This window comes from Triticum aestivum, chromosome 4A (genome assembly GCF_018294505.1).
Source record: "Triticum aestivum cultivar Chinese Spring chromosome 4A, IWGSC CS RefSeq v2.1, whole genome shotgun sequence".
NCBI classification, from domain to species: Eukaryota; Viridiplantae; Streptophyta; class Magnoliopsida; order Poales; family Poaceae; genus Triticum; species Triticum aestivum.
The window spans coordinates 113,473,207-113,486,555 of NC_057803.1; the positions used below are offsets into that span (position 1 = coordinate 113,473,207).

A 13,349-nucleotide genomic window follows, 5' to 3' on the forward strand; every position below is an offset into this window, starting at 1 on the left:
AGGGGATGCCTTCCGGGGCATCCCCAAGCTTAGGCTCTTGGCTATCCTTGAATATTACCTTGGGGTGCCTTGGGCATCCCCAAGCTTAGGCTCTTGCTACTCCTTATTCCATAGTCCATCGAATCCTTATCCAAAACTTGAAAACTTCACAACACAAAACTTAACAGAAAACTCGTAAGCTCCGTTAGTATAAGGAAATAAATCACCACTTCAAGGTACTGTAATTAACTCATTATTTATTTATATTGGTGTTAAATCTACTGTATTCCAACTTCTCTATGGTTTATAAACTATTTTACTAGCCATAGATTCATCAAAATAAGTAAACAACACATAGAAAACAGAATCTGTCAAAAACAGAACAGTCTGTAGTAATATGGATCAAACGTATACTTCTGGAGATCATAAAATTCTCAAATAAGTTTCTGGACCTGAGGAATTTATCTATTAATCATATTCAAAAGGAATTAACTAAATATCACCCTCCAATAAAAAATGGCAACAATTCTCGTGAGCGCTAAAGTTTCTGTTTTTGACAGCATGATCAACAAGACTTCCCCCAAGTCTTCCCAAAGGTTCTACTTGGCACAAACACTAATTAAAAGCATAAAACCACATCTAAACAGAGGCTAGATGAATTATTTATTACTAAACAGGAACAAAAATTAAGGAACTAAAATAAAATTGGGTTGCCTCCCAACAAGCGCTATCGTTTAACGCCCCTAGCTAGGCATGATGATTTCAATGATGCTCACATAAAAGATAAGAATTGAAATATAAAGAGAGCATCATGAAGAATATGACTAGCACATTTAAGTCTAACATACTTCCTATGCATAGAGATTTTGTGAGCAAACAACTTATGGGAACAAGAATCAACTTGCATAGGAAGGTAAAACAAGCATAACTTCAAAATTTTAAGCACATAGAGAGGAAACTTGATATTATTGCAATTCCTACAAGCATATATTCCTCCCTCATAATAATTTTCAGTAGCATCGTGAATGAATTCAACAATATAACCAGCACCTAAAGCATTTTTTTCATGATCTACAAGCATAGAAAATTTACTACTCTCCACATAAGCAAAATTCTTCTCATGAATAATAGTGGGAGCAAACTCAACAAAATAACTATCATGTGATTGAAAATTAAGATCAAGATGACAAGGTTCATTGTTATTATTATTCTTTAAAGCATACGTGTCATCACAATAATAATCATAGATAGGAGGCATGCTTTCATCATAATAAATTTGCTCATCAAAACTTGGGGGACAAAAAATATCATCTTCATCAAACATAGCTTCCCCAAACTTGTGGCTTTGCATATCATTAGCATCATGGATACTCAAGGAATTCATACTAACAACATTGCAATCATGCTCATCATTCAAATATTTAGTGCCAAACATTTTATAGATTTCTTCTTCTAGGACTTGAGCACAATTATCCTTTCCATCATACTCACGAAAGATATTAAAAAGGTGAAGCGTATGAGACAATCTCAATTCCATTTTTTATAGTTTTCTTTTATAAACTAAACTAGTGATAAAACAAGAAAGTAAAAGACTTGATTGCAAGATCTAAAGATATACCTTCAAGCACTCATCTCCCCGGCAACGACGCCAGAAAAGAGCTTGATGTCTACTAAACAACCTTCTTCTTGTAGACGTTGTTGGGCCTCCAAGTGCAGAGGTTTTTAGGACAGTAGCAAATTTCCCTCAAGTGGATGACCTAAGGTTTATCAATCCTTAGGAGGCATAGGATGAAGATGGTCTCTCTCAAGCAACCCTGCAACCAAATAACAAAGAGTTTCTTGTGTCCCCAACACACCCAATACAATGGTAAATTATATAGGTGCACTAGTTTGGCGAAGAGATGATGATACAAGTGGTATATGGATAGTAGATAGAGGTTTTTGTAATCTGAAATTATAAAAACAGCAAGGTAACTAATGATAAAAGTGAGCGTAAACGGTATTGCAATGTGTGGAAACAAGGCCTAGGGTTCATACTTTCTCTAGTGTAAGTTCCCTCAACAATACTAACATAATTGGGTCACATAACTATCCCTTAACATGCAACAAAGAGTCACTCCAAAGTCACTAATAGCGGAGAACAAACGAAAAGATTATGGTAGGGTACGAAACCACCTCAAAGTTATTCTTTCCAATCAATCCGTTGGGCTATTCCTATAAGTGTCACAAACAGCCCTAGAGTTCGTACTAGAATAACACCTTAAGACACAAATCAATCAAAACCCTAATGTCACCTAGATACTCCAATGTCACCTCAAGTATCCGTGGGTATGATTATATGATATGCATCACACAATCTCAGATTCATCTATTCAACCAACACATAGAACCTCAAAGAGTGCCCCAAAGTTCCTACCGGAGAATCACGACGAAAACATGTGCCAACCCCTATGCATAGGTTCATGGGCGGAACCCGCAAGTTGATCACCAAAACATACATCAAGTGAATCACGTGGTATCCCATTGTCACCACAGATACGCACGGCAAGACATACATCAAGTGTTCTCAAATCTTTAAAAACTCAATCCGATAAGATTACTTCAAAGGGGAAACTCAATTCATTACAAGAGAGAAGAGGGGGAGGAGAAACATAAGATCCAACTATAATAGCAAAGCTCGCGGTACATCAAGATCGTGCCAAATCAAGAACATGAGAGAGAGAGAGAGAGATCAAACACATAGCTACTGGTACATACCCTCAGCCCCGAGGGAGAACTACTCCCTCCTCGTCATGGAGAGCACCGGGATGATGAAGATGGCCACCAGAGATGGATTGCCCCCTCCGGCAGGGTGCCGGAACGGGTCTAGATTGGTTTTCGGTGGCTATGGAGGCTTCTGGCGGCAGAAATCCCGATCTATTATTGCTCTCGGATGTTTTAGGGTATATGGAGTTATATAGGCAGAAGAAGCACGTCAGGGGAGCCACGGGGGGCCCACGAGGCAGGGGGCGCGCCCCCACCCTCGTGGGCAGCTCCCGTATCTTCTGACGTGGGGTCCAAGTCCATCGGGTGTGTTTCCTTCCAAAAATAACTTCTCCAGTTGATTTCGTTCCGTTTCGACTCCGTTTGATATTCCTTTTCTTCAAAACACTGAAATAGGCATAAAACAACAAATCTGAGCTGGGCCTTCGGTTAATAGGTTAGTCCCAAAAATAATATAAAAGTGGATAATAAAGCCCAATATTACCCAAAACAGTAGATAATATAGCATGGAGCAATCAAAAATTGTAGATACGTTGGAGACGTATTAGTGCCTCCTTGGATTTTTCCAAATCGGCGGTAGCCGCAGTTAGCTGAGTCTGACACTTTGCCAGCTCTTGAGACAGCAGGCTATTCTTTTTCATAAGTGTCTGGTTATACAATGATCCTTAAATCAGTTGTATCAACTGCTTTATGTCTCGGGGGCTACTGGTATATGATTATTAAATCTGCACTTGCCCGCATATCTTTTAGATGTTGGTCGGTGGCTCTGGTAAGTCCATCTTGAGCAGCTCAGATGTACGCATCCGATGAGATGAAGGCATCGAATGCCTCCTTTGAAAAGCCGGGGTCACGGAGAACGACCCTCCGACGACGATGATTCATGGTGCTCTCCACTTCAGAGTTCGTGACGGACATATCGTCCGAATCCTCTGCAGAAGGACAGTCCGGCGCCACTCCCGTGTCAGCCCCCGTCCTTAGGTCAGGGTCTGGAACCTGACTAGTGGAGGCACGACCGGCAGGATCCCCGGACATAGTTCGGCGGACACTTTTCCTGATAGAATGCGGCGGATGACATCACGATTTGATGTGGCGACCAGGAGGCATATTTTTAAAATAAAGCCTTACCTCTTTGATGAAGGTTCTGTCGTATTATCGTTTGCCTTTCTCTTTGAAGACGTGCACGGCGCGGGCTCCGCTCTCCTCAGAGATGCTTCTGGTGCGCATTGCAGTATCGAGCGCCTCCCCTTTGGAGCACGAAATAGTGCAGTGGGTGAGGCATAATAAGGAAGCTCTTTCGAAGAAGGTGTCTGTTAAAATTACTTACATGTGAAGCGGGGAGGAGGTCGGGATAATCGGCAATGATGGGCACTTCCGTACCATCATAGCTCGTCTGGTAGAACACTCCATTTTCAAGCTCCACAAATATGTCCGGATCCTCTTCGAATCCGGGGTCAAGGTCCCGGTTGTGACCCTCCGGCTGGGGGGCGGGGCTATGGATCCCCTTGGTAGCCTTTCGCTATTCCTGTTGCGTGTGGATACGTTACTATCCATTAGAAATGATTCAGGGAGAGGATTGAGTAAAATGGCGGGATTGGAACTTACCCAGCTAGGAGGATTATACATGGAAAATCCATCTCGACATTGGAGACAAGTGAACTCCTCCTTCTCCCCTTTGTACAGTTCGGCCAATATTTTGGCCAAAGCGGCGGGGGTTTTCGGACCCTTCCGACCGTAGCATGAGGCGTCATCTTCCCCATTATAGTGCCACATGGGAAGCCCTCTGTATTGGAGTGGTTGGACCCCCTGCACTATAGAAATTGCCATTACCTAAATTATGGATAATCCGGACTGGGCGAGCATCTTAATCTTGCCCATCAACTGACTGACTTCCATGCTATCCTCCTCCTCGAGGCTTCGAGAGCGCCAGCTATGGCGTTTCTTCAATGGAGCGCTTGAAAATTCAGGGAGACCCATCCGGACTGGGTCAGGAAGAGCGACATCGTCAATATAGAACCATTCGGAAGGCCACTCTTCGGATGCCTTCTTCGGCGTGCCGGACAGGTATCCGGTCCCGGCGATGCGCCATACCTAGGCTCCTCCCACTTCAAATATTGATCCCCCTTGGTTACGAGGGACGAAGCAGAACAGTTTCCTCCATAATTCAAAATGGGCCTCACAGCCCAGGAATAGCTCAAAAAGAGCAACGTAACCCGCAATGTGCAGGATGGAGGCAAGAGTAAAATTATGCGGTTGGAGGCCATAATACTCCAGAAGTCCTTGGAGGAATGGGTGGATTGGAAATCCGACACCCCTTAGCAAGTAGGGAACGAAGCACACTCGTTCCCCCCTAGATGGATTGGGGAAATTCTCCGCCTAAACCCTGCCGTTGAAGGACATCGATCCTGCTCGGACGGGGACTAGATCCGCGGGGGGGAGAAAGCCCTATTTTTGCAGCTTCGTCATCTGAGCATGAGAAATGGGACATCTCTCCCAATCGCCTTTTTCGAAGCCGTGGGGTCGGGAGGAAGAGCTGGGAACGCTAGCCATGTTGGAGTGGTTTCTCCTAGCGAGCTCTGAGGATTTTTTTCGCAGGGTGTGGAATGGATTTGAGATCTAATCTCTTTAAATAAGTGCCTTTCTTGTATGGTCAGGGTAGTATGTGCAAAAATACCCCGACCTCTCGTATTCGCTCGACACATGGAGGCTGAAGTCAGGAAGGCGTGGAAGTCGATGGGCGCGACATTAAATGGAAAGCCGAATATTGCTCTTTAAGTCAGGGACTTTGAAGTAATCGGAGGAGGAACCCGCCTTGCAATGCCGAAGACAACCTGCGTGCCGGACACATCGTCATTGGAAGACTGGTTCGGGGGCTACTGAGGGAGTCCTGAACTAAGGGTTCCTCGGACGTCCGTCCTATTGGACATGGGCCGGACTGATGGGCTACGAAGATACAAGACCGAAGACTCTCACCCGCGTCCGGATGGGACTCTCCTTGGCGTGGATGGCAAGCTTGGAGTTCGGATATGAAGATTCCTTTCTCTGTAACCGACTTTGTACAACCCTAGTCCCCTTCGTTGTCTATATAAACCAGAGGGTTTAGTCCATAGGGACAATCATAATCACATAGGCTAGACTTTTAGGGTTTTAACCATTACAATCTCAAGGTAGATCAACTCTTGTAATACTCATATTCATCAAGATCAATCAAGCAGGAAGTAGGGTATTACCTCCATAGAGAGGGCCTGAACCTGGGTAAACACCATGTCCCCGGTCTCTTGTTACCATCAACCTTAGACGCATAGTTCGGGACCCCCTACCTGAGATCCGCCGGTTTTGACACCGACAGCGGGCGTCCAGTCTACCGGGCCCATGCCGACAAGGCCTAGTCGGCTTCGCCAAGGTAGACAGGAGGCTGATAAGCCTCCAGCCGCACTCGCCCTCCTTCTTCCTCCTCCATTCTTTTGTTCTTCTTTTCTTCTCTCCCTACCCAAAAACACTCTCATTTATACACGAAACTTAGCCAGTTTCTTGCCCATTTTCCACCGTAGTTGCATTCTAGAGGGTTGGGGAAGGCAAGGGAGACCTCGATCTCATGATGGGATAGCTCACGGTGGTGGTGTTGAGCATTTTGGTGGTGGAGGTGGCAGAGGTGGAGGCTCCATTGATTGAAGGCCACCGTTCATCGTTGCTTCGCATGCTTCAAGGGTAAGATTCAACTGACATTTTCCATGCAACATGAGAAGTTCTTTCCGTATCTCCTCAAGGGTTCTTGAAAGCCACCCGCACCTAGTTAATGTGTGGGCCAGCCCATTCAGTAGGGTGTCACTACTTATGAGTTCGTCCCATGGAACTACTCTATTGTCTCTCTTGAAATTGGCGGCTAAACGCAAAAGGCATTCGGACATACGAGGGTGAAAACTAAGATCAAAAGGATAATCAAACATCTTGATGAGACTACGAGACTACACTGAACTGCTTACCCACCATAGTGTGGAGGGGGTTTTATAGGTTCAGAACAGATGCATATGCGGGAACTCAGAAGGGGGTAACTATGGCAGGAGATATAGGCAGGAAACGGTGGCGCGATGTATACACGGGAAATCAGAAGCGGGAAACTTTGGCAAGAGAAATAAGCAGGAACCAGTGCTACCGCCTGGTCTAGTAGCGGCAGGTGCCACGTGGGAACCCAGGGGTCTTTTTTGTCATTCTGGTCTAGAGGTGATCCTCTCTCAATTAGATTAGCCAGGTGCTATTTTTGCACACAAAATCGTAATTACAGTGCAAAATATGGTGGGAATGCACCTATCGAGTTCGGCATAGCTTTTTTTTTTTGAGCACGAGTTCGGCATAGCTGATTGCAGCTAATCGGCTTAGGTGAAGCCAATTAGGCCTAATCGGACATACTGAAACCGACTAGAGCTATAACCTGAAGCCGACAGGAGCCTCATCGGCTTAGGCGAAGCCAATAGGATTCCATTCGGTTTAGCCACAGTCGACTGAAGCCAATCGGCTTCTACGGTGGCCGATGGTGTATTATTTTTAAAAAAGAGAGAGAGAATGGCATAATATATCTTTAAATTATTAAAGAAATGTATTATTTTAAAAAATTACCATCTGACTGCACGTTATGTGTACTGGAAATGTGACTGCTTCTGTTCTTTTATGACGATCAATGATGCATCCGATCTCCTGCGTGGCTACAGCCTACAGCTATGCATTTTGCCATGACAAGAGCAGATCGCCAGAAATAGGCTTGCAGTTTTTCGCTTCAAAGTGTTATTCTGATCCCGAGCATATATGCATCCTGATTAACCATAAAATCAGAAAAATAGTAAAAATTGACTTTTTTATAACAAATATTGAAGATTGTTTCACCTGCATGCATTTTTTCGTTACGAAATGACACTCGTGGGAGTCTGAGAGGAAAAAATAACGCTTCCAAAAGTAGTCTTTTTAAAGCATTATTTTTATTCAGACCACCATGAAGATCACAAAAGTTTGCCTGCATGTAAAACATTCATCAATGTTTATTACAAAAAATTAGAAGATTTTAAAAGAAATTACTCCCTCCGGCTTCATATTAATTGTCGCTGATTTAGTATATGTTTACCGAAAAAGGGTTGCCCCCGCTTTATATTATAAAGCAAACATCACCACAAACATCCGAGCGAACCGATACAAACACACCCACCACGACACACAGCACACATCCAAGGCAAGATACAAAGGTGCCGGACACCGACACACCACTCGGACGACAACCAAGCAAACTAGAGATGAACCAAGAAGAACTATTTGGAGCCACCAAGGAGGGGTGAGACGGACAAGGACGAAGCAAGGACTCCAGGACGGTGCCTTCCAGAAGGGTACAACCACGGATAGCCGCCGCCGTCCGATCCGAAGATCAAGTTTTCACCCGGAGCCACACGGAGGAGTGGGAGCACCGTGACGGAGCCTTCAAAAAGGATACGACGTCTGTGAACGCCGCCGCCGCCGGCCAGTACGAGGACTGGGTAAGTGATAGACCCCGGCAATCACACCTCTCCGACACCCCCGCTCCGCCCACCACCCGCAGCCAAGCCCCCCACGAAGCTATGGCTACCCGCCCGCACCTGAGACGCAAGTTCCGCCCTCGAACACCACGCCTCCCTCCATTAGGGCCGCCGTCCAACATCCAGGCACCCCAAGACCATCCAAAAAGGCCAGCTTTGTACCACCTGGGTGCATGTGAGCTCGTAAGAAACTCTCACTCGAAGCCATTCAGATAAAACATATCGATGCAGGAGTCTCAGTTCCTCCTGTGATCTGCACGCAGCACGCACCACTACTACAGATGCGGGAGGCTTGACAAGTGTAGAAGCAACGCCATATTTGACCTCTTTAATAATGGGCTGTTAGTGTCACCGTGTTACTGGCTCTCTAGGCTCTGTCTTGGTCCCCGACTGTAGTATTTAAACATGCTGCGGAGATGATGAGGGGCCAGCTGACCTGCATTTTATATCAAGGTTTGGGGGGTCAACCTGAAGCCATCAAGGGAATCAGTCTGAGGATATTCGAGCATTCTGACTTTTGAGTAGCATTGTGTATGATCCGGAACGAGCAGTACGTGAGTCCCGGAAATCACAGCTCTTGGGGCCAAGCCTCCGTGAGGTCAACTAATAGAGCTGTGTAAACAACTCTTGCCTGCCAAGTCAACAATGCCCCTGGCAATTATAGTATGGTCACTCCGCTCAGCTGACTTGGGTAGTTCACAGAAAACTACTCCGTATAATGCAACTGACATCAGCTCCAGGGTCTACTCCCTCCGTTGGATGAGATCTACTTCCTCCGTTCTAAATTACTCGTCGCAGAAATGAATGTATTTAGAACTAAAATACATCTAAATACATCCATACATGTGAAGTAATTTGGAAGGGAAGGAATAGCATAATATTTAGAGATTTTTGGAACCAATCAACTACCGGACCTCTGCCTGTGGGAAGTCGAGATACTGTACTGCACAAAGTCAATAGATTGTTGTATTCACACATAAGCAGAAGGTACTTGACGGTGTTTCTTGAGATGCGTGATGAATGCGGGCAGTTCACATTTTCGGCCATAACTTGAATCGCTGCCGGACAGAAAGTTCACATGCTATTTTCTTAGCATTTGCTGCTTAGGCCAACTCCACTGCGCGACTCCATTCTGTTCACGTGCGTCCGTTTGAGATAAAATAGACTAACCAGATGGTCCAGTGCGCGAGCGTAAACGAACTTTTGTCCGTTTTTTTGTCCGCTTTTGACCCATCCCCGACTCAAGTTTGCGCCGCTTTTGGGGTGAAACGGACAGCACGCGGACGCGCAGGTCGTCTGCGCGTGTCCTTTCCTGGCTCGCCCGTCGGTGGCACAGGGGCGCTTTTTTCTATCCGCCCCCCTCCCTTCCTCCGGCCGCATGCCCTCCATTCTTCTTCACTCTTCCCTCGCCGCCGCCGCCGCTGCCATTGTAGCTGTGCAGCTCGGACGCGCGCTCGCCCAGCCCCTTCCCCTCGGCACCCCCGAGCTACCCCAACCATAGCCACCTGATTTGCGCACCCGCCGGCCGGATTTGGGGCGGATCCGGTCGGTCTTGAGCTCGCCCAGCTGTGGGAGGCCGCGCCGCGCCATGGACTGGCCGGACACCGGGCCGGAAGGCCCTGTCATGGCCGCAAGGCCACATGCAGGCAGTGGCTCCTTCTCTAGCCGCTCGGATCTACACCGTCGGTGGTCTGCCGGTAGATACATGAATGGCGATCGGCCGGGCTCGGTGCTAGCCCAAAAGCTCGTCGGTGCACCGTTGCCGCTCATTAAGTGTGACCACTGCCTAAAAAAAGGTCATGCGCCGCGTGTCTACAACGCTGGAACATCCCGGATGGGTGTTCATCAAGTGCTTAAACGATGGGGTATGTGCTCTTTTTAGCTTCGGTTTGTGCTCTAGATTTGACTAGTTGTGCTAACTTCAAATTTTGTTGTGTAGAATGGATGCAAGTTTTGGTATTGGGAAAAAGAGTACATCATATATTGACAGAGCGCAATTTAGTAGATGTTCGTGCACTTTTAGCTAGCATAGAGGCTGTAGATGAGACAAGTGCACTTGTTGCTATATTAGAGGCTAGACACGAGACTAGATGCGAGGAAGCAACCTCTACTTCTTTAGACTCGAAGAAGTAAGAAACACGCAGGATGGAGGCGGCTCTTCCGCAGATCAACAATGAATGCATCGAGAAGACACTAATCCAACTTACAGGAGCAGTTAAGGAAGTTGGATATCTTCTAAAATGTATTCTTGTGGTTCTTGTTTTCTTTGGTCTTGATTTTCCAGTCAAAATTTGGTGATGTATTCCCATGTATCAAGAATGAGTGATGAAAAAAGTTTACGGGCTTGTAAAGAAAAAAGTACGCGGACAGGATGCGGCCGGGATGCGTCCGCGCGTTGGGCGCACGGCTACCGCATCCCAGAAACGGCCCGGACACGACCCCATTGCCCTACCCAAATGGACAGAATTCGAGCAAAACGGATGTCTGTTTGGGATCGTGCGGTGGAGTTGGCCTTAGATTTGGGTGGAAATTGAACGAAGATGCTTCAAATCAGAGGCGGCACGACTTTGATCTCGGCGATTTCGAGGTGTGGGCGGCAAAGGGCGGCAGACCCGGCAACGGCGAGGTGGGAAGGCCGGATCTAGTGTCAGCGGGCCAGTGGGCGGGCGGCGTGGTGCGGTGGGAGGCAGGGCGGTCACGCGGTGGAAGTTTCTATTGGGAGTTTGGGTTCGCACGACAGGGTTGGGTTTTAGATGTAAAATCTGCACCCGAGTGATGCATATTTGCAGCACTTGTGATGCATTTTATAGCAGATGTAAACTCGGATGTAAAATATTTGCATCTACATCATTCTAATCTGATATTGTTAGCTAAACAAGTATGACGTCTTTTTGACAATCCTGGTTCTTTATGTGGCCCTATCTTGAGAGCTAAATATTTCCCTGATGGCGGCATGATGAATACAAGTTTAAAAAAGGGCTCTTTTTTACTTGGCAAAGCATTAGAGCGGGAGTTATATCACTGAAAAATGACTATATCTGCCGAGTTGGAAATAGACAAAATATCAAAATTTGAAAAGATGCATGGATTCCGAACTGTGCAAATAGAAAAATTATTACTCCTAGAGGAGGGAGCATCTTCTGTCAAAAGTATCAAATCTTATTGATCCAGTCACAAATTTTTGAGATGAAGACTTGGTGAGACAAGCATTGTGGCCAATAGATGCTCAACGAGTCCTCGTGATTCTCCTTCCTATGTATAACATGTCGGACTTCATTGCTCGGAGTTATACAAAAAAAAATGGGTTGTTCACTGTTTGGTTAGCTTGTTTGGTAGAATGAAACCAACAAAATGGGAGGAAATTCCAAGATACTAATGGTATGGGACGAATCAATGTCAATCCCATCTAGGTTAAGAATTGAAATTTATCATGCCCGGCGAAGGTACTAATGGTGAACGCTACATGGAACTCTCCCGTGTCGTGTTACGCTTGTCAATAGACACATTAAAGTTTCGCCCACATGCCCATTCCGTACAAATGGGCGGGAAGATACAAAGAATGTGTTGTTTCTTTGTCAGAAAGCAAAGAAGTTTGTAATAAGTTGGGATTGCAGGAGGTGATTAACAAAGCTTGCGTTATTGATAGTGTGGGAGAGGCAGTTCATTGGTTTTGAACACTGTAATAAAGGGAAGCGAATAAAGTTGCCCATGACTAGGTTAGCGATTCAGGAGCCTTTAGATGAAATTCTATCTTTTTTTATAGGCGATGTAACCGTTATTTGCAATTAACAAAGCTATGTTATTTTCCAAAAAAAATCAGGAGCTGCTCTGTTGGTGATGTAGATATGCAGCAGAAGAGTCAGGTCCGCTGCCTCCTCGTCCTTGACGGTGGACACCGGCTTCACCAGGAAACGTGTCAGGGACAGCAGTTCAGCATATCCGCTTGGGGCACGGCCAACCCCACACCGGCGGAGCTGGCTCTTGATTGCCGGCGTCTGCGTGAACAGGCGTCAGCGCAGCCAGTTCGTCACGCGCCTGCTGCACGGCCGGCCATGCATGATGTAGCGACGAAGGCTCTAGCGACGTAAATATCTTGTGTTAGATTTCAACGTCGGAAGTCAACCACCACGGGAAACTGCATTTCCACGGCGAGCCCCAGCTTGGCATGATCGGCCGGCTCCTCCTCCTCCAGTGCCAGAGCCGGCACGTTCAGGTCGATCATCAGTCCGGCCGCCACCGCCGTTGTCTTCTTCTTGCCGTCGCCTCTCGGCCCGAGGTCGAGGTCGAGGCTGAGGCCGCGCTCGACGCCGGCCCCTGCGGCCGCGACGGCGCGGTGGCGGCGCATGTGTCCGCCGAGCGCCTGGCCGACGGCGAACTCGAGCCCGCAGATGGAGCAGCCGTGCACCTTGGGCTTGGCCGGCTCGCCGTCAGCCAGCTGCGGCTTCTTGTGGCTGGCACGGTGCCCGCCGAGCGCCTGGAAGGACGGGAACCGCCGACTGCAGGTCTTGCACTCGAACACCCTCTCCGGCGACGCGGGCGCGGCAGCGCCCTGGTGACCGTGGCTGTTGTGGTGGCCGGAGAAGAGCATGAGGATGCGCGCCATGTCGCCGCCGTCCAGGTCCATCAGGCTGACGGAGGTTGTTTCGGCTTGCTGCTGCCTAGACCTCTTCCCATGGGCCATGGCACAAGTCAGACGACCAGGCTAGCAACTGAGACGAAGCTAGGAGAGGCAAAAATGTCGAGACAGATGACCAGGAGCTTTCGGATGCGTCTGAATGAAGGAAAAGAAGTGAAGATCTGGCGCGTACTTATAGCCATGGAAGTCCACTGTCGCATGCCAAGTGCGACGATTTGTTAATCAGATCATACGTACTAGTAAAATAGTGTGGCAAGCGAAGAGAAGAAAGGAGGAGGAGGAGGAGGGATCGATCGATCTCTCAGCGGCCGCGCGGTGAGCCGAAACCGTTCCATTCCACGCGCTGGCTCGTCTTGTACCGCAGTGCGACACCGACCGTGCTGACTGGCAAGGCTAGGTCGTCGTTCCCCGATTCCAAG

General features: G+C 47.3%; 1 protein-coding gene across 1 annotated transcript; it reads right to left on the reverse strand.

The window, feature by feature from the left end:
* Positions 1-4,340: 4,340 nt before the first annotated feature.
* On the reverse strand, positions 4,341-12,975 carry LOC123083752 (zinc finger protein ZAT5-like). The gene is made up of 2 exons (XM_044505695.1): positions 12,418-12,975; positions 4,341-4,376 (listed from the first exon to the last, which is right to left on the reverse strand). Exons 1-2 carry the CDS (start codon positions 12,973-12,975, stop codon positions 4,341-4,343), a joined length of 594 nt encoding a protein of 197 aa, XP_044361630.1.
* Between the last annotated feature and the right edge of the window lie 374 nt (positions 12,976-13,349).